At 34.1% G+C, this 22,958-nt stretch overlaps 4 protein-coding genes across 5 annotated transcripts; 2 read left to right on the top strand and 2 right to left on the bottom strand.

Annotated features, from left to right (window-relative positions):
• Nucleotides 1–2,405: 2,405 nt before the first annotated feature.
• On the top strand, nucleotides 2,406–3,521 carry LOC110417262 (uncharacterized). Its single transcript, XM_021429517.2, is given in 2 exon segments — nucleotides 2,406–3,498; nucleotides 3,501–3,521. Coding segments are annotated over 2 exon segments (1,086 nt in total). The 5' UTR covers nucleotides 2,406–2,433.
• A 3,180-nt stretch (nucleotides 3,522–6,701) lies between these two features.
• On the bottom strand, nucleotides 6,702–7,676 carry LOC110417263 (microsomal glutathione s-transferase). Its single transcript, XM_021429518.2, has 3 exons — nucleotides 7,316–7,676; nucleotides 7,064–7,236; nucleotides 6,702–6,974 (listed from the first exon to the last, which is right to left on the bottom strand). Exons 1-3 carry the CDS (start codon nucleotides 7,508–7,510, stop codon nucleotides 6,899–6,901), a joined length of 444 nt encoding a protein of 147 aa, XP_021285193.1. The 5' UTR covers nucleotides 7,511–7,676; the 3' UTR covers nucleotides 6,702–6,898.
• Nucleotides 7,677–11,343: 3,667 nt separating this feature from the next.
• ANNAT1 (annexin 1) lies at nucleotides 11,344–14,420 on the top strand. The gene is made up of 5 exons (XM_021428789.2): nucleotides 11,344–11,524; nucleotides 12,442–12,587; nucleotides 12,705–12,923; nucleotides 13,471–13,683; nucleotides 13,885–14,420. Exons 1-5 carry the CDS (start codon nucleotides 11,449–11,451, stop codon nucleotides 14,179–14,181), a joined length of 951 nt encoding a protein of 316 aa, XP_021284464.1. The 5' UTR covers nucleotides 11,344–11,448; the 3' UTR covers nucleotides 14,182–14,420.
• A 105-nt stretch (nucleotides 14,421–14,525) lies between these two features.
• Nucleotides 14,526–20,857, bottom strand: PUM7 (pumilio 7). Of its 2 annotated transcripts, none has more exons than XM_021428787.1 (6): nucleotides 20,809–20,857; nucleotides 19,048–20,417; nucleotides 18,771–18,933; nucleotides 16,925–17,088; nucleotides 15,520–15,775; nucleotides 14,526–15,367 (listed from the first exon to the last, which is right to left on the bottom strand). In XM_021428787.1, exons 2-6 carry the CDS (start codon nucleotides 20,403–20,405, stop codon nucleotides 15,263–15,265), a joined length of 2,046 nt encoding a protein of 681 aa, XP_021284462.1. In that variant the 5' UTR covers nucleotides 20,406–20,417; nucleotides 20,809–20,857; the 3' UTR covers nucleotides 14,526–15,262. The 2 variants fall into 2 exon arrangements, with proteins under 2 accessions (XP_021284462.1, XP_021284461.1); XM_021428786.1 differs by lacking the exon at nucleotides 20,809–20,857 and adding an exon at nucleotides 20,545–20,799.
• Between the last annotated feature and the right edge of the window lie 2,101 nt (nucleotides 20,858–22,958).

Here is a 22,958-nt window from a genome sequence, read left to right as displayed (position 1 = left end):
ATATATATATATATATATATATCCCCCTATTAGACACTTAGCTAGGGAAGTGAAGCTGAACATTTCAAGGCTTTGGAGGGAACAAACTTAAAGGTGACTTTCTTAAGAGGCTAACATCGCTATGCAATTCTGAACTTCCGAACCAGTATTGAGCCCTATACCATAATTACTGCAGAAGATTTGTCGCTATACCGTCTGAATGTTAAAAATTCAATCTCTACATCATAAATTCAATAATTTTTTGTGGTATTTCTCTTGTTAATCTGGAGCATTCGGGATGCAAGGAATGGACTGTTGTATGGTTCGAAACAAAGAAATCCAGCTAAAGAGTAAAGGCTGTCGAAGTAAGGCCCCTGAATGAACCCAAAGGCCCACACGTGATGGGCATGGATATATCTTGGTTGAAGCCTTAGGCCCATGGGAGATACTATTAATGGACTTCTTTATCCGTTCCCCCAAAATAGAAATGGGACCCTTTAAAAGCCTTGCTATTGAATTGTCTAAAGATGAGCACAAAAGAGAGCCAAGCCATGTGAAAATATATTTGGGAAATTTAACAGATGTTTATATCGATGAGTCTGAAATTCTTGATGCCAGTATTTGACATTCAAGCGCATCAATTAGAACGGAATATGGTGATTGAAAATGTCGAACACAACCCCTTGTTTCTTTTTCTTTTAAACAAAAATTAAGCAAATACAAAATATATTACAATTTAATTAAGAGCAATAATTTACTTTAAATATGTTGCCGTGTCATTCTTTATTGACTCCATTATTAAACACAATTTGCACAGGAAATAGGATATGTAACAGTTTAGGTTTCCATGGATCATATATCCATGTTTGAAATGATCATATCAACTTTGGAGTTTAATTTCCAAGCAAACAGTCCCTCATTATGGAACCCTTTTTTTTTTTACTTAAAGATTGCTACCTATCCATGGAGGATAGGATAGCCCTCATTATGGAACTTATTTTCTATATTTCATTTAAAACTTTTAATCTCATTTTAGCTGTCATTATACTATGTCATATGCTACATCAGAAATTGTAACTCACTTATATTTCTACGAACAATTAAGTTTAATTAGATGCAATCAATATTTTATTTTTTTAGGTTCAAATAAAGACATAGAATACTTCTCCAATACATGCATGGCTATTTACCTCCCCATCCAATATGCATTATGCAACTAAACGGACTGCATTTCCATAAATAATTAAACTTTGAATTAATTACGCTTCTTTTTTATGCAAAGCTGTGAGTCAGTCTCCTTTGCGAAATAAATGTCAAACCATACAGATATTAATACGTATTTATTAGGACTTTTGACTTTCAATCGCTGAGTGTATCCACAGTACAAATGTCGGTTTTACTTTCCTGTTCCTTGTTTGTAAACTGAAAACTATATATGCTTGCACAAGTTGCTCAATGATTGGCACAATTTTTGGCCTTGATTAAGTTGCCTTTTCAACACGTTTTGGTTCCATGACAAATCCCAAGGGTTTTACAGATAAAGCAATTCAAATGTGAATTGTGTTCTGGTTCACTACGTGTCAGTTTAAGATTGCAAAACATGGTGGACAAGGAAAACTAGATATGCTGATATAGGAAATAAGACTATATGGAAAGTCTCGAACTTGGAATTTGATGATGATATAATAACATAACAAATAAATGGTGATTCATCTCCCCTGGTGCTATAGATGGGTTAATTAGGGTTGAGTAACAGAGGCATTGGCTGCACACACAAGAATTTTTCTTACCCGCATAAATGACGTTTAATAAAATATCTAGGATGTGGACAAAAAAAAAAACCCTTTTGAATAATATGTATTTTAGAATTTATGGAAGGGTATATTTTTATGAATTAATTTAGTATTAGATATGTTCGTGTTTGCATCATATATATAATAAAGTTGTCTGAATAAAATGGTGTTAAGGTTTTGAACCATGTTTTCTAGTCACAAAATTAGATATTTGCCACCTTAGCAACAAAGGGAATTCTAAATTCGTGGCTGTTGATTAAGATTGTTTGACTAGGTTGGCTTCTAAATCGTTCTTTCCTGAATTTATAGTCCTTAATTATTCTAAATTTTATTTCTTATACAATATAAATCATTAAAAAATATAAAATATATATTTTTAACTGTAATATGTATTCTTTACATACAGAATATTAATGATCAAAATTTTTGAATGAATTTATTTTGCATTGTGTCTGTTAGAAGAATATTAAATTAAATTAAACAGATTTTAGCAAATCTGCAAATGGCAATGGACTTGTCTTCTCGAAATTAGTCAACTCTGAAAGCTACTCGCAGCCGTCTAAATATGAAGTCCATTAACGTTATTAAGTGCCTAGAACACAACAATACTTTTGGGAGTATTTTGACCCCAAGCTTTCAATAAGTACCTCTCCATGCAGCTATGTATTCTTATTCGTTTGATTCCATATCCCTTCTGATGGCATCCTCTGTTCAGAAACTATTGCTTGTAATCTATTTCTTTGTCTTCCTCTCAATTTATCTTCTCTCCCCAACTTCTTCCTTAGCTGCTACTATAGCAGGAGATCAAGAAATAGAGGCAGCGAAAGAAGCAAAGGCTCTTCTAAAATGGAAAAGTAGTCTTTATAACCAAAGCCAATCTATTCTGTCTTCATGGAATGGAAGCAATCCTTGCAATTGGGTTGGAATTGCTTGTAACAATGATGGCAGCGTCACCAACATAAGCCTGGGAAATTATAGTTTAAAAGGTACACTTCATTTTTTCAACTTCTGGTCTTTTCCCAACTTAATTAGATTGGAGCTTCGTGAAAACTTACTCTTTGGAACCATTCCCTCATATATTGGTAATCTTTCCAAACTCTCCTTCCTTGATTTGGCTTACAATGGTCTTTCTGGCAGTATTCCATCAGAACTAAGCTTCTTGTCAAGTCTTGGCCATATTTCCTTGGATCATAACAATATAAGTAGCACCATCCCCCAAGAAATAGGGAAGTTGAGATCACTTTCTCAACTCATTTTGCATGAAAACAAACTTATAGGTAATATCCCTTCTTCTATAGGGAATTTGAGCAACTTGGTTAATCTCTATCTCGGTGACAATGAACTCTCTGGCTCCATACCTGAAGAATTAGGGATGCTAAGAGCTCTTGACTTGTTTGATTTAGCAAGGAACCATCTTACTGGTACCATCCCTTCTTCCATAGGTAACATGACCAAGTTATCATTTCTTTACCTCTTTAGCAACGAACTCTCTGGTCCCATTCCTGCAGAGTTAGGAATGCTTAGATCTCTCCATCAGCTTCAACTGTGGAATAATAGTCTCACTGGTAAAATTCCTGATTCCATAGGAAACTTAAGCAACATGGACCGACTTCACCTTTTTATGAACGAGCTTTCTGGTCCGATTCCTTCAGGAATAAACAACATTACCCATTTCAAAAGTTTTCAATTAGCTGAGAATGAATTGACTGGAAATTTACCGGAAAACATATGCCTTGGTGGATTGCTTGAGATACTCACTGTAGAAAACAACCATTTTTCGGGCCCCATACCAAAGACATTGAAAAATTGCACCAGCTTAATAAGAGTTAAGCTTGAACGAAATCAACTCAGTGGAAACATAGCTGAAGGTTTTGGCATGCATCCAAACTTGAATTACATTGATTTAAGTTATAACCAATTGTTTGGAGAGCTATCTGACAACTGGGGACAATGCCACAATTTGACAAGCTTGAAATCTTCCAATAATAACATCTCTGGTCAAATATCACCTAACCTTGGGGAAGCACGTCAGCTACAAATACTTGACCTCTCCTTCAATCATCTAACAGGGGAGATTCCAAAGGAACTTGGAAGGTTGACATCATTGACCATCCTTTTGCTTGATTATAACCAGTTATCAGGTAGAATTCCCCCGGAAATTCAGATGCTATCTGATTTGCGAAGCCTTAGCCTCGCAGCAAACGGTATGAGTGCTTCAATTCCCAGTCAACTAGGACAATGCTCGAATCTAATTTACTTGAATTTAAGTAGGAACAAATTTAATGAAGATATCCCCTCTGAGATTGGCAAATTGCAATTCCTGCAAATTGTAGATCTTAGTCATAACATTTTGGCAGGAAAGCTACCGTCTCAGCTTTCACAACTGCAACGATTGGAAACATTAGATCTTTCCCACAACAGAATTTTTGGTTCTATTCCATCTACTTTTGACAACATGTTGAGTTTGACATCTGTTGATATATCCTATAATCAGTTTGAAGGTCGTCTTCCAAATTCTAAAGCCTTTAGCGAGGCTCCATTTGAATCATTGAGAAATAACAAGGACTTGTGTGGAGATTCCCCTGGTTTGAACCCTTGCCCATCGACAAGCCAAAATCCTCGAGGAAGAAAGGGGAACAGAGTCCTATTGATCTTAGTTCTCCTCTTCGGCAGTCTAGCTCTTTTATTTATCATAGTTGTAATATCGTTATTTCTTTGGAAAAGACTTAGGGACAAAGAAAATGAATCAAGAGAAGAGCAGATCACAATATGGTGCTATGATCGAAAACTGGAGCATTCCGACATCTCTAAAGCAACCGAAGGATTTGACTCAAAACATTGTATTGGAGTAGGAGGATTTGGAAGTGTATACAAAGCTGAGCTGCCAACAGGTCAAGTCCTTGCCATTAAGAAACTCCACACACCACTAGAAGCTGGGATGACCATTCTAAAAGCTTTTACAAGTGAGGTTCATGTGCTAGCTAATATACGGCATCGCAACATTGCGAAGCTTTATGGTTTTTGTTGGCATCCACAATACTGTTTTTTGGCTTATGAGTTCTTTGAAGGTGGGAGCTTGGCAATGTTGCTAAGCAGTGAGGAAAAAGCAATGAAGTTCGATTGGATCAAAAGGATAAATGTTATAAAAGGTGTGTCATATGCCTTATCCTATATGCATCACGATTGCTCCGCTCCGATTGTCCACCGGGACATATCAAGCAAAAATGTTCTACTGGACATGGAATACGAGGCTCACATCTCTGACTTTGGCACTGCCAGGCTTCTAAAACCTGACTCATCCAACTGGACTTCTTTTGCTGGCACCTTTGGATACTCAGCCCCAGGTCAGTTCTCACTTTTCGCTTCCTTTTCCTGTTTCGTTTTTCTCCCTACAAGGGTGGTGTTGGTGGCTTTCCCTATCATCATTTAAGTTGCAAATTGTAATGCTAAGACGCATGGCTGACTATGTTCTGGTTTCTGTTGACAGATAACATTAGTTTTAGACTGTGTTATGGAATGTTGCTATCAGCTTAACATTCCATTATCATCTTGTTTTTTCTTGTAGATTTCTCAGCTTTACAATCTAGAGGCACATAACTGAAGCTGATACAATAAGTTAGTAATTTGTGTTGATAAAAATGACATAATTTGAGCGTTCGAGTTCCCTGGATACTGTTTTTTAACAGGAAAACTAGGGATTGCTGGGGCTCTGGAATTTACAACTGCCGGTCTCCAGAGCCCTTGGAATTTCCAAATTTTCTCAGCTATTTTCAGTACCCTATTCCATAGTTGAAGATGAAAATGAAGATTAGCATATTCTTCTGAACAGGAGCAGTATATAGTTATTCTTGGTGCCCAGTTGAGGTAGTTGAGTTTGGGACCTTAGGCTGTATTCTTTCAACTTGATTTGGAATAAACTTAAATTTATCAACAAGAATGTTATTACAACTATGAGTTTAAAAATTAGTATTGCCTATTCTCAGAAAATATACATGACACCAGCAATCAATGATCATCTCTTTCTTTGCAGAGCTTGCATATACAATGGCAGTGAATGAAAAATGTGATGTTTATAGCTTCGGAGTGGTGGCACTAGAAATAATAATGGGGAGACATCCAGGTGATCTAATTTCATCTCTATCATCCTCAACTTACCATCATTTGCTATTAAAGGATCTCCTGGACCAGCGAATCTCACCTCCAGCAAATCAAATGGTGGCAAATATTGTCTTCCTCATCAAGGCAGTTTTCTTATGCTTGCATAGCAATCCAGAATCCCGGCCAACCATGCAACAAGTTTCTCAATATCTATCAATTCCGCGACCAGATTTCCTGGAGCAATTCCATATGTTGACATTAGGGGAGGTGCTTGGTCTTGAAGCTGAAGCCGCAACTCCCTGAATGTTGGCTACAATTAGCCAATAATTATAAGGAATCGTCCGGTGAGAAACTTATCTATGTGTTTTTCTGGAATGATATTACTTCCAGTGTGCAATGTTTAGATTCTAAAATCAGACTCCAAAATAATTCCGGTGAAAAACCCAAGCTGAAATTGAGGTGTTTCAAGAGTTTGGCACAGCTGGGCTTGTGAATCTGAAGCCTGACTCACCTCTTTGGCTTCCTATTTGCTGGTTGCGTTAGATACATCTTGTGACCTGGTTTCATTCTGTGCTCTCATTTTACTAATTCATTACCCTGCGTTTTCACCAGCAACCTATATACGTGCCATTGCCATGCTCTGCAATCGTATTTTGTACCTTGGTTTGATCCAATGTAGCAAGGCAACGCCAGGCATCTGAATTTGCCTTCCTAACAGGGGAAACAAGTTTAGAAACTGGCGAAAGGTTGACCAGTTTTATAACGTTTTATGCTTTAAACTATATAAGAAGTTCTAATATCATCACCCAGCTTGCACATTTAAACAGTGAATTATTAGAAATTTACGCAACTGTTGAAAATGTATTATGAAGACATGAACATAAGAAGGCTGTCTGAATACATAAACTTGATCACACTAAGCAAATATCAGTCCATACTAATTTATTGCCTTTGTCAAGTACACTAAAAGCAAAAGGCCAAAGCAGAGAAAGATGGCAAAGTAGATTGCAGTAGTCTGAAGTCAGAAATCATCGCCGAAGCAGATTTACTCCAAATGAAATGGTGCAAATCGCGAGCCCCAGCAACGCCAAGAACGCATATTTCCTGCAGATAGAAGTTAGCAGTTATTAGCAACAATTAACAGTGGAAAAACAATCATCCAAGTATGACAATAAGGGATAAAGAAACCCAACCCAATACTGAGACGGTTCTCGGGATCTCCGGTGGCGTAGCCAGTGAAGTAGAAATAACGGGTAACGATGTAAACAACTCCAAGCGCCGAGCACACGCAAGGATGGCCCATCCCTCCCAACACCATCAATAAGAAAAACATCGGCATCATCTCCAGCGAGTTTTGGTGCCCTCTCTGCAATAATTAACGATTCTGTTTCAAACGATTCTAATTACTATTACTATTATTATAACAAAGCAAAATTCATCCAAACCTGAACACAGTTGAAGAGCTTGGCATCTTTGTTCTCAGATTCGACGGCGTAGAGGGTTGGGTACGCAACCTTGTACCTCTTGCGAGCATTCCCGACTTGGCCAGCCATCCAGAAATTAAGAAAGCAATAAAGAACAAGAACAAGAACCACATACCCGTACTCCTTTGGCAAAAACTCGACCCCTCTCATGTCCATCTCTCCTCTCCAACCTCTCTCAGTTTTTTCTCTTGTTTTTCTTTCCTGCTGCTTCTCTTTTCTAATATACCAGCGTTAATCGACTTTATCAAGGCGCTGCTTCTCGGACCACTCGACCCATTGATTCCAGATTGTTCTAATCCTATGGGATTCTGACTTTCTCCCCAAGTAATTTTTTTTCCTTTAAAATGACAGTATTGCACATTGTGCAAATCAAAACCGCCGACAGTCACGGCGGAATTAGTCTTTACATGACCCAAGCTTCATCGTCATCCATAAAAAATTAAGCTTCATTTTTCTGTTAATACAATATTAAAATTTCAAAAACTATAAGAGACCTCGAGATAGATAAAACTTTAAGTTTATAAATAAAGATACCTAATTTAATAAATGTGTTGTTGGGTTAAAAATGTGTTTTTCGCTATAAGTAATATTAAAATTAAAATAGACTTGAAGCAAGTGAATTGTTTCTTCTTCTCCTAACTCTTTTCATCAATTCATATAGAAGGTTTCAGCACAACAAAAAGTTACACAATTAAGTGAAGTCACGTCAATTTAAAATGAATTAGTTTTTGAATTTATAAGCAATGAGAGCTTTGTACATATGGTTGGATGACGCAAATAGGACGTGAGACAAGTTTTGAATTTTGGGTAAAGACCTACAACAGAATTAGTCATGGGCCCAAAGAAAACAGAATTAGTCATGGGCCCAAAGAACATCCAAACCGAAGGAGTCTATTCGGCGCCTGATTCGTTCATTGTAACACTATGACAGTGTTTGGAACGAGAAAAATAAAAGTATATTTTTTGTAATATAATTAATTAAATTATATTATAATATTTATTTTATAATAAATTATTATAATATAAGATTACAATATAATTACATTACAATCATAGGATATAATGTGACTGCAATTTAAAATCAATGCAATCACATTACACTGCACTCTATAATATTTTTAAAGACATATTTACCTTTAAACTTTATTACCTTATTAAAAATATTTTGTAATGTTATAATTAAAATAAAATATATTTAAATAAAATATATAATATAAAAATCAAAAAATAAAATAAAATATAAGAAATTAAAATAAAATATATAATATTAAAAATTATATTAAAAAATAAAAATAAAATATATAAAATTATAATAAAAATAAAATAAAATATATGACATTAAAAATATATTTAATAAATGATATTATATAAAAATTAACAATAAAAAATATAAGTATATTAAATTTATATTCTAATAAATAGAGATAATTTTGAAAATTAACATTATATTCTCAACAAAGTACTTATAAACCAAACACTGCAATATTATCTTACTTGCATTTTAATCATTATTTTGTTTATATACCAAACACTGTAATATTATTTTCTCTGCAATCACATTACCTACAATCATATTGTATTGTAAAGTACCAAATGCCACATATGTTCAACCTAATGTAATGGGTTTGGTTTGTTACACAAAGTCATTGAAAAAGGTAAAAATATTCACTAATTTTATGTATTTATTCATTTTATTTTTTTTATCTTTATATTCAAAATCAAAATAATTTAATTTTTTTAATTTTAAAAATGACTTTAATTTATTTATTTCTTTAATGATATCTAATTTTACCATTAAAAAAGATAATATCAACTTTGACACTACATAGCACATTTTGATGATGTAGTATCGACATAATGACATGATAATGCCACATGAGACTAATATTATGATATGGCACTGACATATTGACATGTCAATATCATATGATAAATCAAAAAATTTAAAAAAAAAACCACGTCATAAAGACGAAATTGAGCAAAAATATATAATACGAGTACTAAATTAAAAAAAATATTTGAAAAATATAAATCTTTAAGTAGATGATAAATATACTTATTAATAAGTCGAATATTTCAGTATAAAATATTTATGATGTTAAAATATATATATTTTCTTTCTTCATTATTTGATTATAAAATATGTAAATTAATTTATCTTCTTTGTAAAAATTAAGTTTGCATTCTCCTATAAAAAAGTTCAAAAAAAATTTCATACCTAAAGTCAAATTTAGATGAATAACTTGCATTATGTTGAAATAAAATAACATAAAAATACTAAATAATTTTTTTCTTTTATTTATAGTAATACAAAAATTTGAAATTTATTTGACTTAGTTTTTAACTTAAGTTGAATTCAAATTATCAAAATAAATTGATTTAGTTTTTCTTTTAAAAGAATGAAGAAGTGAGATATGAAGTTAACGATGATTATAAAAATAATTTTTCGTTCTAACTTGCTTAATTTGGATATGACAAACTTTTTATTATAGTCATAAAATCTGAGCTACTCAACCCATTTAATTTTTTATTCTTTTATTTTGTTTAATATTTCATATTATATTTTTTAGGTTGAAATTTCCTGAATTAAAGATTGCATTTATGGTTGATAAAGTTAAATATAATTGTAAATATTTATACTATTTTATTTGGTATTTTTAAATTTTTTATAGATCCAAATTAATAATTTAAACTTAAATTTAGAGAATTTGATTGTGGTATTTAAATTTAAATAAAATCATTTTATAAAAAACTTTGAATAAAAAGTAAATTAGGTAAAGATTGAATAATTCTAAAAAAAATAGATATTTGTAAATTGTGAAAATTGTAACTAAATCAACTTATTTTGTTAATTTGAATTCAATTCAAGTTAAAAATTAGGTGAAATAAATTTCAAATTTTTGTAGTATTATAAATAGAAGAAAAAAAATTATTTAGTCTTTTTATCTTATTTTATTCCAACATAATACAATTTGACCTTAGGTATGAAATTAATTTCAAAATTTTTTTATGAAATGATAAGTCAAACTTAATTTTTGTAAAAAAGATAAATTAATATACATATTATAAAATCAAATAATTAAGTAAGAAAAAATATATATTTTTAATACCATAAATCTTTTATATTTAAATATTTAACTTATTAATAAATATATCTATTATCTATTTAAATTTTTATATTTTTTAAATATTTTCAATATAATTCCTCAACATCTCAATTTTATTTAATTTAATCCATATATTATATATTTTTGTTTAATTTCATTTTTATGACTTGACACAAATTTTTTTGAAATTTTTTTATTTATCTCGTGGCATTGACATGGCAACATGTCAGTGCCATTTTAAAATTACTACATCATCATATTAGTGTTATGTGACATGCCACATTATATAGATACTACATAATCAAGAAATATTACATCAAACTATAAAATTAGATATCATTAAGGAATAAACTAAATTAAAGTCATTTTTAAAAGTAAAAAATTAAATTACTTTGATTTTAAATATATAAATTAAATTAAATAACATATACTAATAAAAAAACTTGATGGGTATTTTGATACATTGAAAGGCAAATAAGGAAGAGAAACAGACAGAATGTGACATTGTAATATGCAACTATCTAGAAGAAAAGAAAAAGGATACTGTTTTGAGAACACTAAAATGTGAGTATATGAACAGTACGTATAATACTTTGTTTAGGAAGTGATTAATCTAAACAGTACAAATTTTACAACATAAATTTATATGTTTAATCTACATTATCATCATCCTTTATCAATTATAATCATTCTTTATGGAGAAAGCAGAAGCAGCAACCACATCATATTAACCGCAAATGTCTTTTCAGCAATCTTATTGCGATACACGTGGGTCTAAATTATTGGTCAGGTTTTACTTTCCCGAACCGACGAAGACGTTCACTAGCAGGTAGCGACGTGGCCTTCTGCATTCGTCGAGATTATTCACGTGGCATAGACACGGCATATATCGACAGCTACGTACATTGTCTTTAGCACACTACTACCAGCTTCTCGTTTTCGATTCTGAACAGAGACAGGAAACAGAGAAAGAAAGGGAAAAAAACAATGGCGACTCTTACAGTGCCCGCAACGGTTCCATCTGTAACTGAAGATTGTGAACAACTAAGAAAAGCCTTTTCAGGTCTCTCCTCTATCAATTCATTTCGTTTGGTTTTTTATCTCCTACGTACTCATTGTTTTCTGACATTGATCTAACTCTATTGACTTTGATCTTTCTCGATACAATATCGGATCAAACTCTACAGAATGACTTTGATCTTTACAAAAGAAAAAAAAAACGATCAACCTTTTCCTGGGTTGATTTTGAAAGTGAAGATGGTTATCATTGTTACACGAAAAACTCTTTTGTATTTTTGGTTTTTTTTTTTTTTTGGGGGGCGGGGGCGAGGTGGGGGAGGTTGATTCGGGATGATATGCCAAGATCTGTGAAGATTGTGCTAAAAACGATGGCTTGATATTGATGAAACTAGTTGCTTGATCTTTGAAGCCTGCTGATCTGTTTTTGTTTATGTTGAGGCTTATTAGTTGATCTTCAAAATTCTGTTTTCCCTGACTTTAAGATCAGCTTGATGATCTGATGGTACGCCACGAAGTTGTTCTGGTATATGGGACCCGGTCTTAACCTTTGATGTACAAAATAGACAAATACGTGCCATTGTTAATGGATAATGTTCACTTGGACTTTCAAAGATCAAACAGAAAAAGAGCTAAAAACTGGATCAGGATTATATTCATATTGATTTTGTAATCTAGGTGTCAACATGGATTTTTTTCTGTGAAAAATAGGTTTTTGGAGTTCTTTATTAGTAAGCTCTTTTGTTATGAAGCTACAACATTGAAAATTTGGATTTTTGCCTGGAGCCTCTAAGTAGATTTTTAATAAAAAGCTACCGCATTGTACAATAGCTACGAACAAAAGTAATGGAGCATAGTTTTGATTGTCACATTTTATTTTGGTCATAAATATTTAGATGTCTTTCCATGCATCAGTTTCTCCATATCTTGATTTAAAGCTATTTTGATTGATGTTTACTGCAGGATGGGGAACTAATGAGGGCTTAATCATAGCTATATTGGGTCACAGAAATGCTGAGCAAAGGAAGTTGATTAGAGAAACTTATGCTGAAACATATGGAGAAGATCTCCTCAGGGCACTGGACAAGGAACTCTCAAATGACTTTGAGGTCGGTTTGTGAAAGCACTTACTTTATTCACTGTTAGAGAATACTGTACATACTTATTTTATTGCCTGGACTGGAATGATGAATAATGTGTCTGCTTTCCAAATTCTTATCTGTCAGAGGGTGGTACTGGTTTGGACTCTTGATCCTGCTGAACGTGATGCATTTTTGGCTAATGAAGCAACCAAAAGATGGACTTCAAGCAATCAGGTCCTTATGGAAATAGCCTGCACAAGGTCTGCTAACCAACTACTTCATGCAAGGCAGGCTTATCATACTCGTTATAAGAAATCACTTGAAGAGGATGTTGCTCATCACACAACTGGTGACTTCCGAAAGGTACATCTGTTAGACTATTAGCATTGTGATAAAACATCCGTACTTTGAAATATAGTCTCTTCAGGAAAACTTTTAGCTTAAGTACAACAGATTGTTATCACACTTTTTTTGTTCCATTCACCAAACATCACTTATGCCTATAAAAATTTCAGTTTCTTCCTTTTACCTGAAGAAGGCTCTGGGGAAACTTTTAAAATGAGAGCTGGCATATATGCACTGGTAAATTGTTACTGCCTGCTTTACAACATTGAGGGAAAATAAGTTTGTCAACAAGAATGTGTTGTTCATTGTTTGACCCTTACCTAAATGGGTCAGAACAGGCAACCAGTCAATGGTATGTCACGACCAAGCAGAAGCGGCTTTAATGGGAAAATAATACATAACCCAACTATGGATTGGTTAGAGGAATGCTTAGGTTATTTATAAAAACACTCATCGGAGATTTGTACTGTCTCCTTGTTTATTACTATATCGGTGGGTCAATGAAGCCTTTTGTTTGTTTTCTGTTGTGAATAACTGCTTATTTATGTGTATTTATTCCTGCCAGCTTCTCCTACCTCTTGTCTGCTCATACCGATATGAGGGAGACGAGGTGAACATGACACTGGCAAAATCAGAGGCCAAGTTACTCCATGAGAAAATTTCAAACAAAGCTTACAATGATGACGATCTCATCAGGGTTTTGGCTACAAGAAGCAAGGCACAGATCAATGCAACTCTGAATCACTACAAGAATGAATATGGAAATGATATAAACAAGGTATACAAAGTTTGACTGAGATTGTGCTTCCTGTGCCCCCAGCCCCTTCTGCCTCTGCTGAGGACTTTGTCATCTTTTCCATATGGTTTTTCAATGCTTTTGGCTTTAGGCTAGTTATGGCCTCCAGAATTGGCTCTTTCGTATGCTTGTGATACCCTGTCCTCTGATAGAGTTTCTTTGGGCTTGACTCTCCTATTGCAGGACTTGAAGGCTGACCCTAAGGATGAGTTCCTTGCACTACTCAGGGCCACAGTGAAGTGCTTGGTCCGCCCTGAGAGGTATTTTGAGAAGGTTCTTCGTCTGGCGATTAACAGAAGAGGAACAGATGAAGGAGCTCTTACAAGGGTTGTTACCACTAGAGCTGAGGTTGATCTAAAGATCATAGCAGATGAGTACCAGCGAAGGAACAGTGTCCCACTGGATCGTGCTATTGCCAAGGACACTCATGGAGACTATGAAAAAATGCTTCTGGCACTCGCAGGACATGTGGAGGCTTGAGCTGTTATCATGAGAGCTATTTTCTGTTGTGTATTATACCTAGGACTGAACTTTTGTGGTCTTGTCTGGTATGATGTTATCCTGTTTTTCTATGTGGTACTGTCTGTCTTATGGTATTTGAGCATTTTATCTATGTGAACCTAAAACTATATGCAGGCATATGTTTAAGCTTAAAGAATTTTATGTATGGTTGTTGATCCTGTCATATATCAATCAGAAGCAGGTAATGTTCAGCATTAGTTATTCTTATTCCTACATCATGCAATAATGCTGGTGATTTAGATGCTTGAGATCATCACCATGGCGTTGAAGCTTCACATAAATACAGTAGCTGATGTTTCTAGCTTTTTTTTATCAATTGAAACTTTAAAGCTTTTTGTAGTAGAAGCTAGAAATGACAGTTTTAGCAAATGAAAGTTTGATCCTACTAATTTGATTAAATATATCAGGTCAACTCTTGATGGGTATTATACGGTGTCTTCAGTCAACAAATCTGATGCTAGCTGATATGAATTAGTGATGATCGATCAGAGTTTAACCTTCGCAAACATGTCTCTGCCCCCTAGTGAAGCCTCAAAAGGCTTATGAAATATTCTGTGCTAGAGAAATTTTATCTTTCATCCGCATATCTGTTTTCTCAAAAGAAGTTTTGTTCAATATACTTTGACATCTATATGCAATCAAGCTCCCACAAAGAAGCTATTTAAGTATCTCTATTTTCAAAAATGAAGTAAAAATGCAACCTGAAAGGAAATTCAGGCATCAGATTTGTGCAGAAATTCACAATCTTAAACGTGATAAAATATCATACATCCAAAGTTTGGATCGGCAAGACAACAACAAGACAACAGAATAATACAAGTTGCTACTACATAATTAACAACTAGAAGCAAAATTTTCTTCTACGTCCTTGAGAGTCACGAAGGTCATCCACTCATCTGAAGCTCTAAGCCTTCCGTCAGGACAGCAGCATCAGAATTCCATGTACATTCTATATCTAGTAATCCAAGGACATGATTGCTTATTTGTAATGAACAGCTAGCAACTTTGGAAGCACAACAACACTGGCAAATTGACTCCATCATTTTTTAAGAAGGTTCCGTGAGAAAATTCTCTTGCAATATGGGCTGGTTCGCAAGATCGTGTGGGGTCTGACAGCTTCAACTAGAGAAGCATGAAGAGGACCCTGCTTGAGACAATGTTTTACATGATGAGAATCACACATCGTCACACAGAGCTACATACTTAGACAAGAGACTAAAGGGAATACTATGAGAGATTTCATTTACATTTGAACAAATACTATCAAAGCAAAGAAGAAATGACAAGTTCCCATACCTTGGTTACTGCTAAAGCAGATTGAATGACATAGTTGGCAAATGGATCTTGCAATAAGTGTTCAAAGTGGCCAACAGATATTAACTCACGGATGATTTGTGACCGACTTTCTGAAAAATGCTTGAGGCATTTTTCAACAACATGACTGCTAAATTTCTGCATTGAGAGGTGAACATAGTGCCCTTTGAACTGAGAAAGCAAGTTCCCAATGGCAGAGGGAACCTTTAACTCTATAATGTATTGAACAACATAATTTCTGTTTCACAAGCAAAAAGAAGATTACAAACCAGAGAGCAAAACGAATTACAGTATAAATCCATGATCAAAAAGCAGTTTTGGGTTGGAGGGGAATGATATGAAACAACAAAATGGGAAAGACTTCTGAGAAAATGAAGGCAAAGAACTAGTATCCTCCTTAATCATTCATGTTTTCAGCTAAATTAATTTTACTAGAGATAAGCAATCATATATGTTTCACAGTGTCTCTTTCTCATGTAGCAGAGTTCTTATTGAAGGGACTTTGTCTCTTAGGTACTTGATATGAATGTTACAGAAAACAAGACAAACAATGACATGAAGGAATACCTAATCGTAGATAATGCAAAATCTGCCTCGTATCATGAAATAACATGCTCAGATATGACACAAAATCTGAACCATAAAGCGCAGACTGCATTTTTATTCATAGCTAACTACTTATAAGCATGCTAAAATTCCAGGCGTAACATATTCATCAATATTAGATAAATCTGATGTAAATATCATGTAATTACCAATAAGTTTTTGAAACATGAAAGCATGTCAGGCATCACTTTGAATTCAAGAGGTTAGCTTGTCATATGTATCCTCAATACAAAGTGAGTACATATATACCATGCTTATCTGACATGATGAAGAAAGAACAGAAATGGCTGAAGGATTATGTTTACTAAATGGATCTATGACTCTCAGAAACCTGATCTGAATAGACCATCCGAGCCCAAAGGATGTACCCATCACTCTAAGGAAAGATGTGAATCATCTCCCCGTTCTATGAGGAAAGATTGTTATTCTATCTAGGAGTAGAAATTTAGAGAGATTATTGACTGCAATAAAAAGCCAACAATTTTGCATACAATAATTTGACATGAGATTCGACTACTAGCTTTTGATGATAAATTCATTATGATAAAACATTATATAATGACATAGTAAAGCAACTGGTTTTTTTATGATGATAAAATTCATTAGCATGACAATCATATAAACCTAAGTAGACTGATTTTTCATTAAGCTTGACCCAAGTTTACTCATTGAGCTTGATTGAAGTAAATTTATAAGCTAAATTAGTCACCAGAACCAGCAATAGGAATCTTATTTGTCAGCAAACTAAGAAAAAAACAAACAAACAATGATAGCTTATTACCCAAAAGGATCTTGAGCCAGAAGAAGCCCATTTCTGGAAATTTGGGTAATTAGCTTATCTCGATGTTGCCCATTGGAATGAGCAATGCAGCGTTGCAACACACAGCATCCATGACGATGAGTAGCAATATCTACGCAAAATTTTGCAGCAGCATCAAAAATAATCTGCATTGGTAATTAACAAAAACAGAGGACCGGAAAAGTTTAAGAATCAAACTTGACTAAAAATGTATATATTAGGTCATATGAAAATGCATAGCACCAAAGTAGAGACAGAATTTCTTAACACAGGAAATGCACCAAAGCCTGCAAGCTACAGCTTGAATAAGAAGCATACTTCTGGCAGAATTCTACATAGGAATGGCACATGAGAGGACAAGGATAAAACTATCAGAGACCTCACAAGAAATCAGGTAACTGCAAGCCATTTTAATTAATCCTTATTATTGAGGTAAATCAAAGCTACATACTAGATTGAGATCAACATCATAGAAAATAAAAGGGGAAGACGAAGTAAATATTGGATAGATTATGAGACAATTATGACTGGTACTGAGAAAACTGGTTCAGAATTCTAATCTGAGTTCATGACTTAACATAAGAGCGCCTGAGCAATTATGCAAAATTGCTAGCTAATAGAGGTTCTCCCAACTGACTAAGCGATCTTCAAAATTACTTCTTGGTTTAATTATACTGAATCTTACATCCTACTACTGCCTGTTATAGGTTGGTTCATCCCATAGAAACAATGTTCCTATCAATAAATATCCAGAAAATTGGAATGGATTCCTTCAAACTGACTTCTTGAATTTGTGCCAGTTGCTTGTGATGCACCAGGCAATATGCTAATACCGTGTAATTAAGCATCTATCTATCAGAAAAGTTTCTACCTGTTTACAAGGCACACCTGCCAAACAATGAGATAAATTTAACTACAATATCTTGAAACAAACACACACAAAAGCTACCCTGCACTGACCAAGAGAAGAAATACGTTCAAACAAATGAGAAAAATTGTTGTGACCTCTAATCTTCAGATCATGTGTTGCATCAAACCAATGTATGCCCTCAATTGGTACCAACCAGAGACAAATGGAGTGCACAGGCCATAGGATAAAGACCTAGAAGATAACTATCTTATTTTCTTTAGAAGACTTGAGTAACCATTGTCAAGATGAAATCTGATGGAAACAAGACATATGAAGTTCAAGAGACAACACACAACTGACACATTCAAGCACAATCAAACCAATGAAAATGCATTATCACTCCATAAGGCATTAAGTTTGATTCCTAAAAACTGCAGTTGGAAATGAAATTACAAACTTGGTATATAAAACAGAAATGAAATCTGTCCATATAATAAACTAGAGATAATAAAAACCATCTTTCAAAAAAAAAAATAAACTAGAGACGTCCCCTGTAGTAGGTTGACATGATGAAATGAGACTGCAGTTGCCGGCCAAAATTTTTTAAACCAGATCCTGTTTGATTTATTGATCTACAACATACTACTCAAAAAAAAAAAAAAGGGACAAGTAAACAGCATGAAATGCAATGCATTACATATATGTTGCGATAGATGTAAATTATAGAATGCAAAATATGCATTTTTGAGAGTTGAAAATTGAGTTATCAACAAAAACTAACCAATGATGATATTATAAAATGAGTTTCACAACTCAGTTAACAGATATTGGTAAATCACACACAAAAATGCTTCATGTTAGAGAAAACTATGATACTAAGTAGCCCAATATAATTAAAAAGCATAGAATGTGCATGATTAGGCCTATTTGTGGGAACAAGTATAGAGCTCAGAAGTTAATTCACGCTCATCGTTATACCTTATTGTCTTCATTGTCAAGGCATTGCAAGCAGCGCTGCAGCACATGATTCCCATTGAGATCTTTGATAAGATCAAGAATTCCAGGTTTTAGAGCAGATTTAACAAGAGCAATCTGTTGTCTGGATTTGAGAGTCTCAATCAGCTTCTGTACCACACGTGTACTGTAATATAGAATTAAATTCACTTAGCAACAAATATAGGAAGAGTAACAAAACACAAAGAATGTCACTAAAGTAAATGAGAAAGAAGAATTAAATGAAAAATGAAGCAATTACCCATATGTGTTTAAGGAAATCCTCACAAGCTGCCCTGCTTCTTTGGTCACCGTGAGCACAATCTGCAGTCTTTGTTCTTCAGTACATACATCAAGCATCTTTTGCACAAGGTAGTTTCCAAAGGGATCCATCATAAGTTCAACAATGTTATCAATAATCTCATTGAATATTATTTGCACATCTAAGCAGCTTCCTTCATCAAATATCCTTTGTAAGAACCGACAACCATTTTGGTCCTTAGCCATGTAAAATATACAACCTTGAAACTCAGCCAAGGAATACGGAGTTGGCATCAGTGTCACATTTTCTCCATGAATTTTATCAAGCTTAGAGCTTTTCTCTTGGAGGTTTTGCATTGCAATCTCTTTGAGAGACTTTTTCTTATGACACTTAAATGAATCATGTACCTTGTTCGTAATACCATACTTCAAATCCTTTCCTTGAATGATGACACTATCCTCTACTTTCTCTTCAAGAGGAATCTTACTGTGCAAGAACCTGGGAGAAGTCAAAGAATCAATGACGGCTCTACCTACATTACCATCCATTCCACATTGCTGTAAGCCAACAAAAGGATTATCAAGGCAGGGCCTAGTACTAAAAGCATTCTGTAATAGAATTCCCCTATTATCCATACTCCTAGCCTGTTCGACCCTCTGCTCCAAAAGATAGTTTCTTGGGTTATTTTGCCAACTAGATTTTGAAGACAAACCATTCGACTGATTGTAACTGCTAGTGTAAGACCCCAATGAATCACCCTTTTCATATCCAGCCGGCAAGCCAAGCAAGGTGGACCTGAGGTCATCACCATCAAAATACAAAGAAACCTGTTGTGGAGAAGATTGAAACTCTTTGTTAAAACCTTCATATGAACCATATTTTTCCACATTATAAGAAGAAACATCACCAAAACTAAAGCCAAAATCGTCTGGGTCCCTCTCAAATCTCCTCATTCGACCAGAAATATCTCTATCTCTTTCTTCATCTCTAATATGCATTTGGTATAGATTCTCACACAAACCAAAACCATCATCGACCAACGTTTTTTCATAGACATTCTTATTTCTATAATGAGAATCAGGTAATGATTTAGAATCCAACCAGAGTCCATTAAGATGAAACTTGTGTTGTTGTTGGCGCTGTTGTTCTTCAAACGGTGAACTTTCTTCAGGAGAAGAAAACCCATTAGAGAAAGAGCTTGAAGGAGAAGGAGAAACTCCACTCATTTGTGAATGGTGTTGAAGATTGAGAAACGCAGGAGCTTGAGGGATCTCATTCAATAAAGTTTCAAGCTCACTATTTCTCTTCATGTCCCTTACCATCATCATCTTCTCCTTCTTCTCACCCAGTTTAAACATCTTCACGAAAAACTAACAAAAAAAAAAACCAAAGCTTTATAGATACAAAGAGAATATTTTTATAAGAAAACACAAAACCAATGTTAAAACCCAAAACCCAAAACAAAGTCGATAAAGAGAAAGAATACAGAAAGCTCACAATGGAAATTTAAAAACGTTTCCTTTTCAGTTGAAGATTGCTCTTTGGCGATATTGGTTTTGGGGTTTTTCTTTAAAGAGAAAAAGAAGAAAAAAAAAACGATGGGATTTTCTGTATCTTGACGGTTACAAAAAGGATGGTGTACGGACAGGCAATGGTTTAATTTCACGCCATTGCAGTGAAGCGAGCCGGCACTACACAGAGTGAAAACAAAAAAGCACAGAAAGAGAGAGAGAAGAGAGAGAGAGAGAGAGAATATCTTACTTGGAAACGTTAAACTAGAGCTTTTTTATTTTTCTTTATTCTTTTGTTGAGATGATGTTAGTTGGTACAAAAAATAAGTTGCTTTTGCTTTCTTTCTTTTTTTTTTTTAATTTTTTGTAGTTATAATTATCTAGATAGCCAAAACAGAATGCTAACCTCTTTAGCAATAAAGGCTGCTTGTTTTTCTCTCTCAGTAGTTGCTTACTTGACCTAAATTTTTATAATAAAAGTAGTAAGTGTTTTCTTCCATTGGTGAAAGCAAGGAATAAACAATTTTGCGGCCATTGGATCTGATGAAATTTTACGACATTCTCTGCTGTTGCAAAATCCCATGGCTAAGGAATAGAGATGTTTCGATCATCAAGGTTACACCTTGGATATCTACGGTGAAGCTAATCCCACCAAATAACTAACAACCCAGAACGATTCTAATTAAGAGAAAGGATAAAAGAGAGTAAAATAGTGTAGTATGTTATGTTGATGAATGAGCCAAAAACAGAGGGCATATCTCTTGTTGCACAAGAAAATACAAACAGTCCATGTCACGGTTGAGAGCTACGTCCAAGTTTCCAATGTTGCTGTTTAGGCACAGCAATACCCGGACTGCTAAAAGGCCGGATGCCAACAACATTCATTGATTCAGCTACTGCACCTTTTTTCACGAAATGGGGAAACATATGCTTTGTTTCTCGAAAACACTAAGGCAGTGGGTTTATCTCTTAAGCAAATGAGGATACTAGGCCACGACGATCTCGTCAAAAACCAAATCAATCTTTTGGATTTTCTTTCATTATGGAAAATTGAGGAGCAAAAGCTATCGAGTCAGAAGCAAAAAGCCACAGATACAAACGCAAAACCAGGCATTGGATTGAAATGTTAAGTCGCAGCAAAATCGTTTAGCTCCGTGTCATTAGTGTTTTTGTTATTGCTCTTTTGCTTTCAAAATAGAAAAATAAAAACAATACAGAAAACAAATAAAATTTATTGTATTTTAAACAAATAATTGATATTATATTTTAATCATTTGTTTATTTTTTTAATCAATTAGTTTATATTTATCAAAACCGGATTAGCAAGTAATCCAAAGAGAGTATCGGATCACTAAATAGGACCGTTTTATTATTTTAATAGTTGAATCGCATATTTAATTTTTTGTTTAGATATATTTTTATATATCATATTTACTTATGCATGTAAATAATAAAAAGCTTAAAAATGTAATATTTGACTTAATGGTTAAAAAATTTTGTTTTTTAGGAGATCAAGGCTTAAATCTTATTAATACTATTTAAGTGACTTTAATTTAATATAATTCTTTAATATGAGATTACGTCAAATCTATTAATGGCATTTAAGTAATTTTAGTTTAATATGATGAATATGAGTCGATTTAAACGTTTGGATCCATAGCAAATTAATGAAAAGAAAAAAACCCCGCAAATTTAACCGAATTTGATCAGGTCATTTGCTAACACTTACACGATCAAACATAAAGGCCGCACCAATCCTGTGGCCGGATCACCGGTTCAACTGCCACTTCGGACCGGTTTTAATAGCCTATAGTTTAACTTGTTACTTTATAACTTCATTATAAAAAAGAAAAATGAAAAGGCAAAAGAGCATTAACCAAATTAAAGACTTGCAGTCTGTTACTGAAAAATTGTTCGCCTATCTGCCACTGGCTTGTACCATGCATTTGCCCAAAAGCACGTCAACAGGGTGGCAGTGACCAAGAAGAAAATATTGACAAAAAACGCGGCCCTCGTCATGCTAATGCCTGGCCAAAAGGATAAAGGAACAGAAAATCCATCCTCATGCACTCGTTGAATGACAAATTACATTTGCCAAAACCAACGGCTGATTGTCAGACAACGATTTGGGCACTCAGGTCCAGCCACCACTCTCACCAAGCCACCTACTAACCCCCATATTTTCTATCTCGGTTAATGGGTAGACATAAAATGACTGTTAGTGATCATAACATTTTCTATTCCAGAAACATGTATATACACACACATATATATATATATATATATATATAGCCATAGCCAAATTAGAATACCGAACAGCTATGCCAATTTCGGCCAGGAATTGGGACAAACGTAAGATGCCATTATAAGTCCATAGCTCTTGCGAGACACCGTCCCCAG

This window comes from Theobroma umbraticum, unplaced genomic scaffold (genome assembly GCF_002168275.2).
Source record: "Theobroma umbraticum cultivar Fairchild unplaced genomic scaffold, ASM216827v3 scaffold_51.0, whole genome shotgun sequence".
Classification (NCBI taxonomy): domain Eukaryota; kingdom Viridiplantae; phylum Streptophyta; class Magnoliopsida; order Malvales; family Malvaceae; genus Theobroma; species Theobroma umbraticum.
The sequence above is the reverse complement of the archived record's forward strand: the minus strand, read 5'-3'. Positions and strand labels throughout refer to the sequence as shown.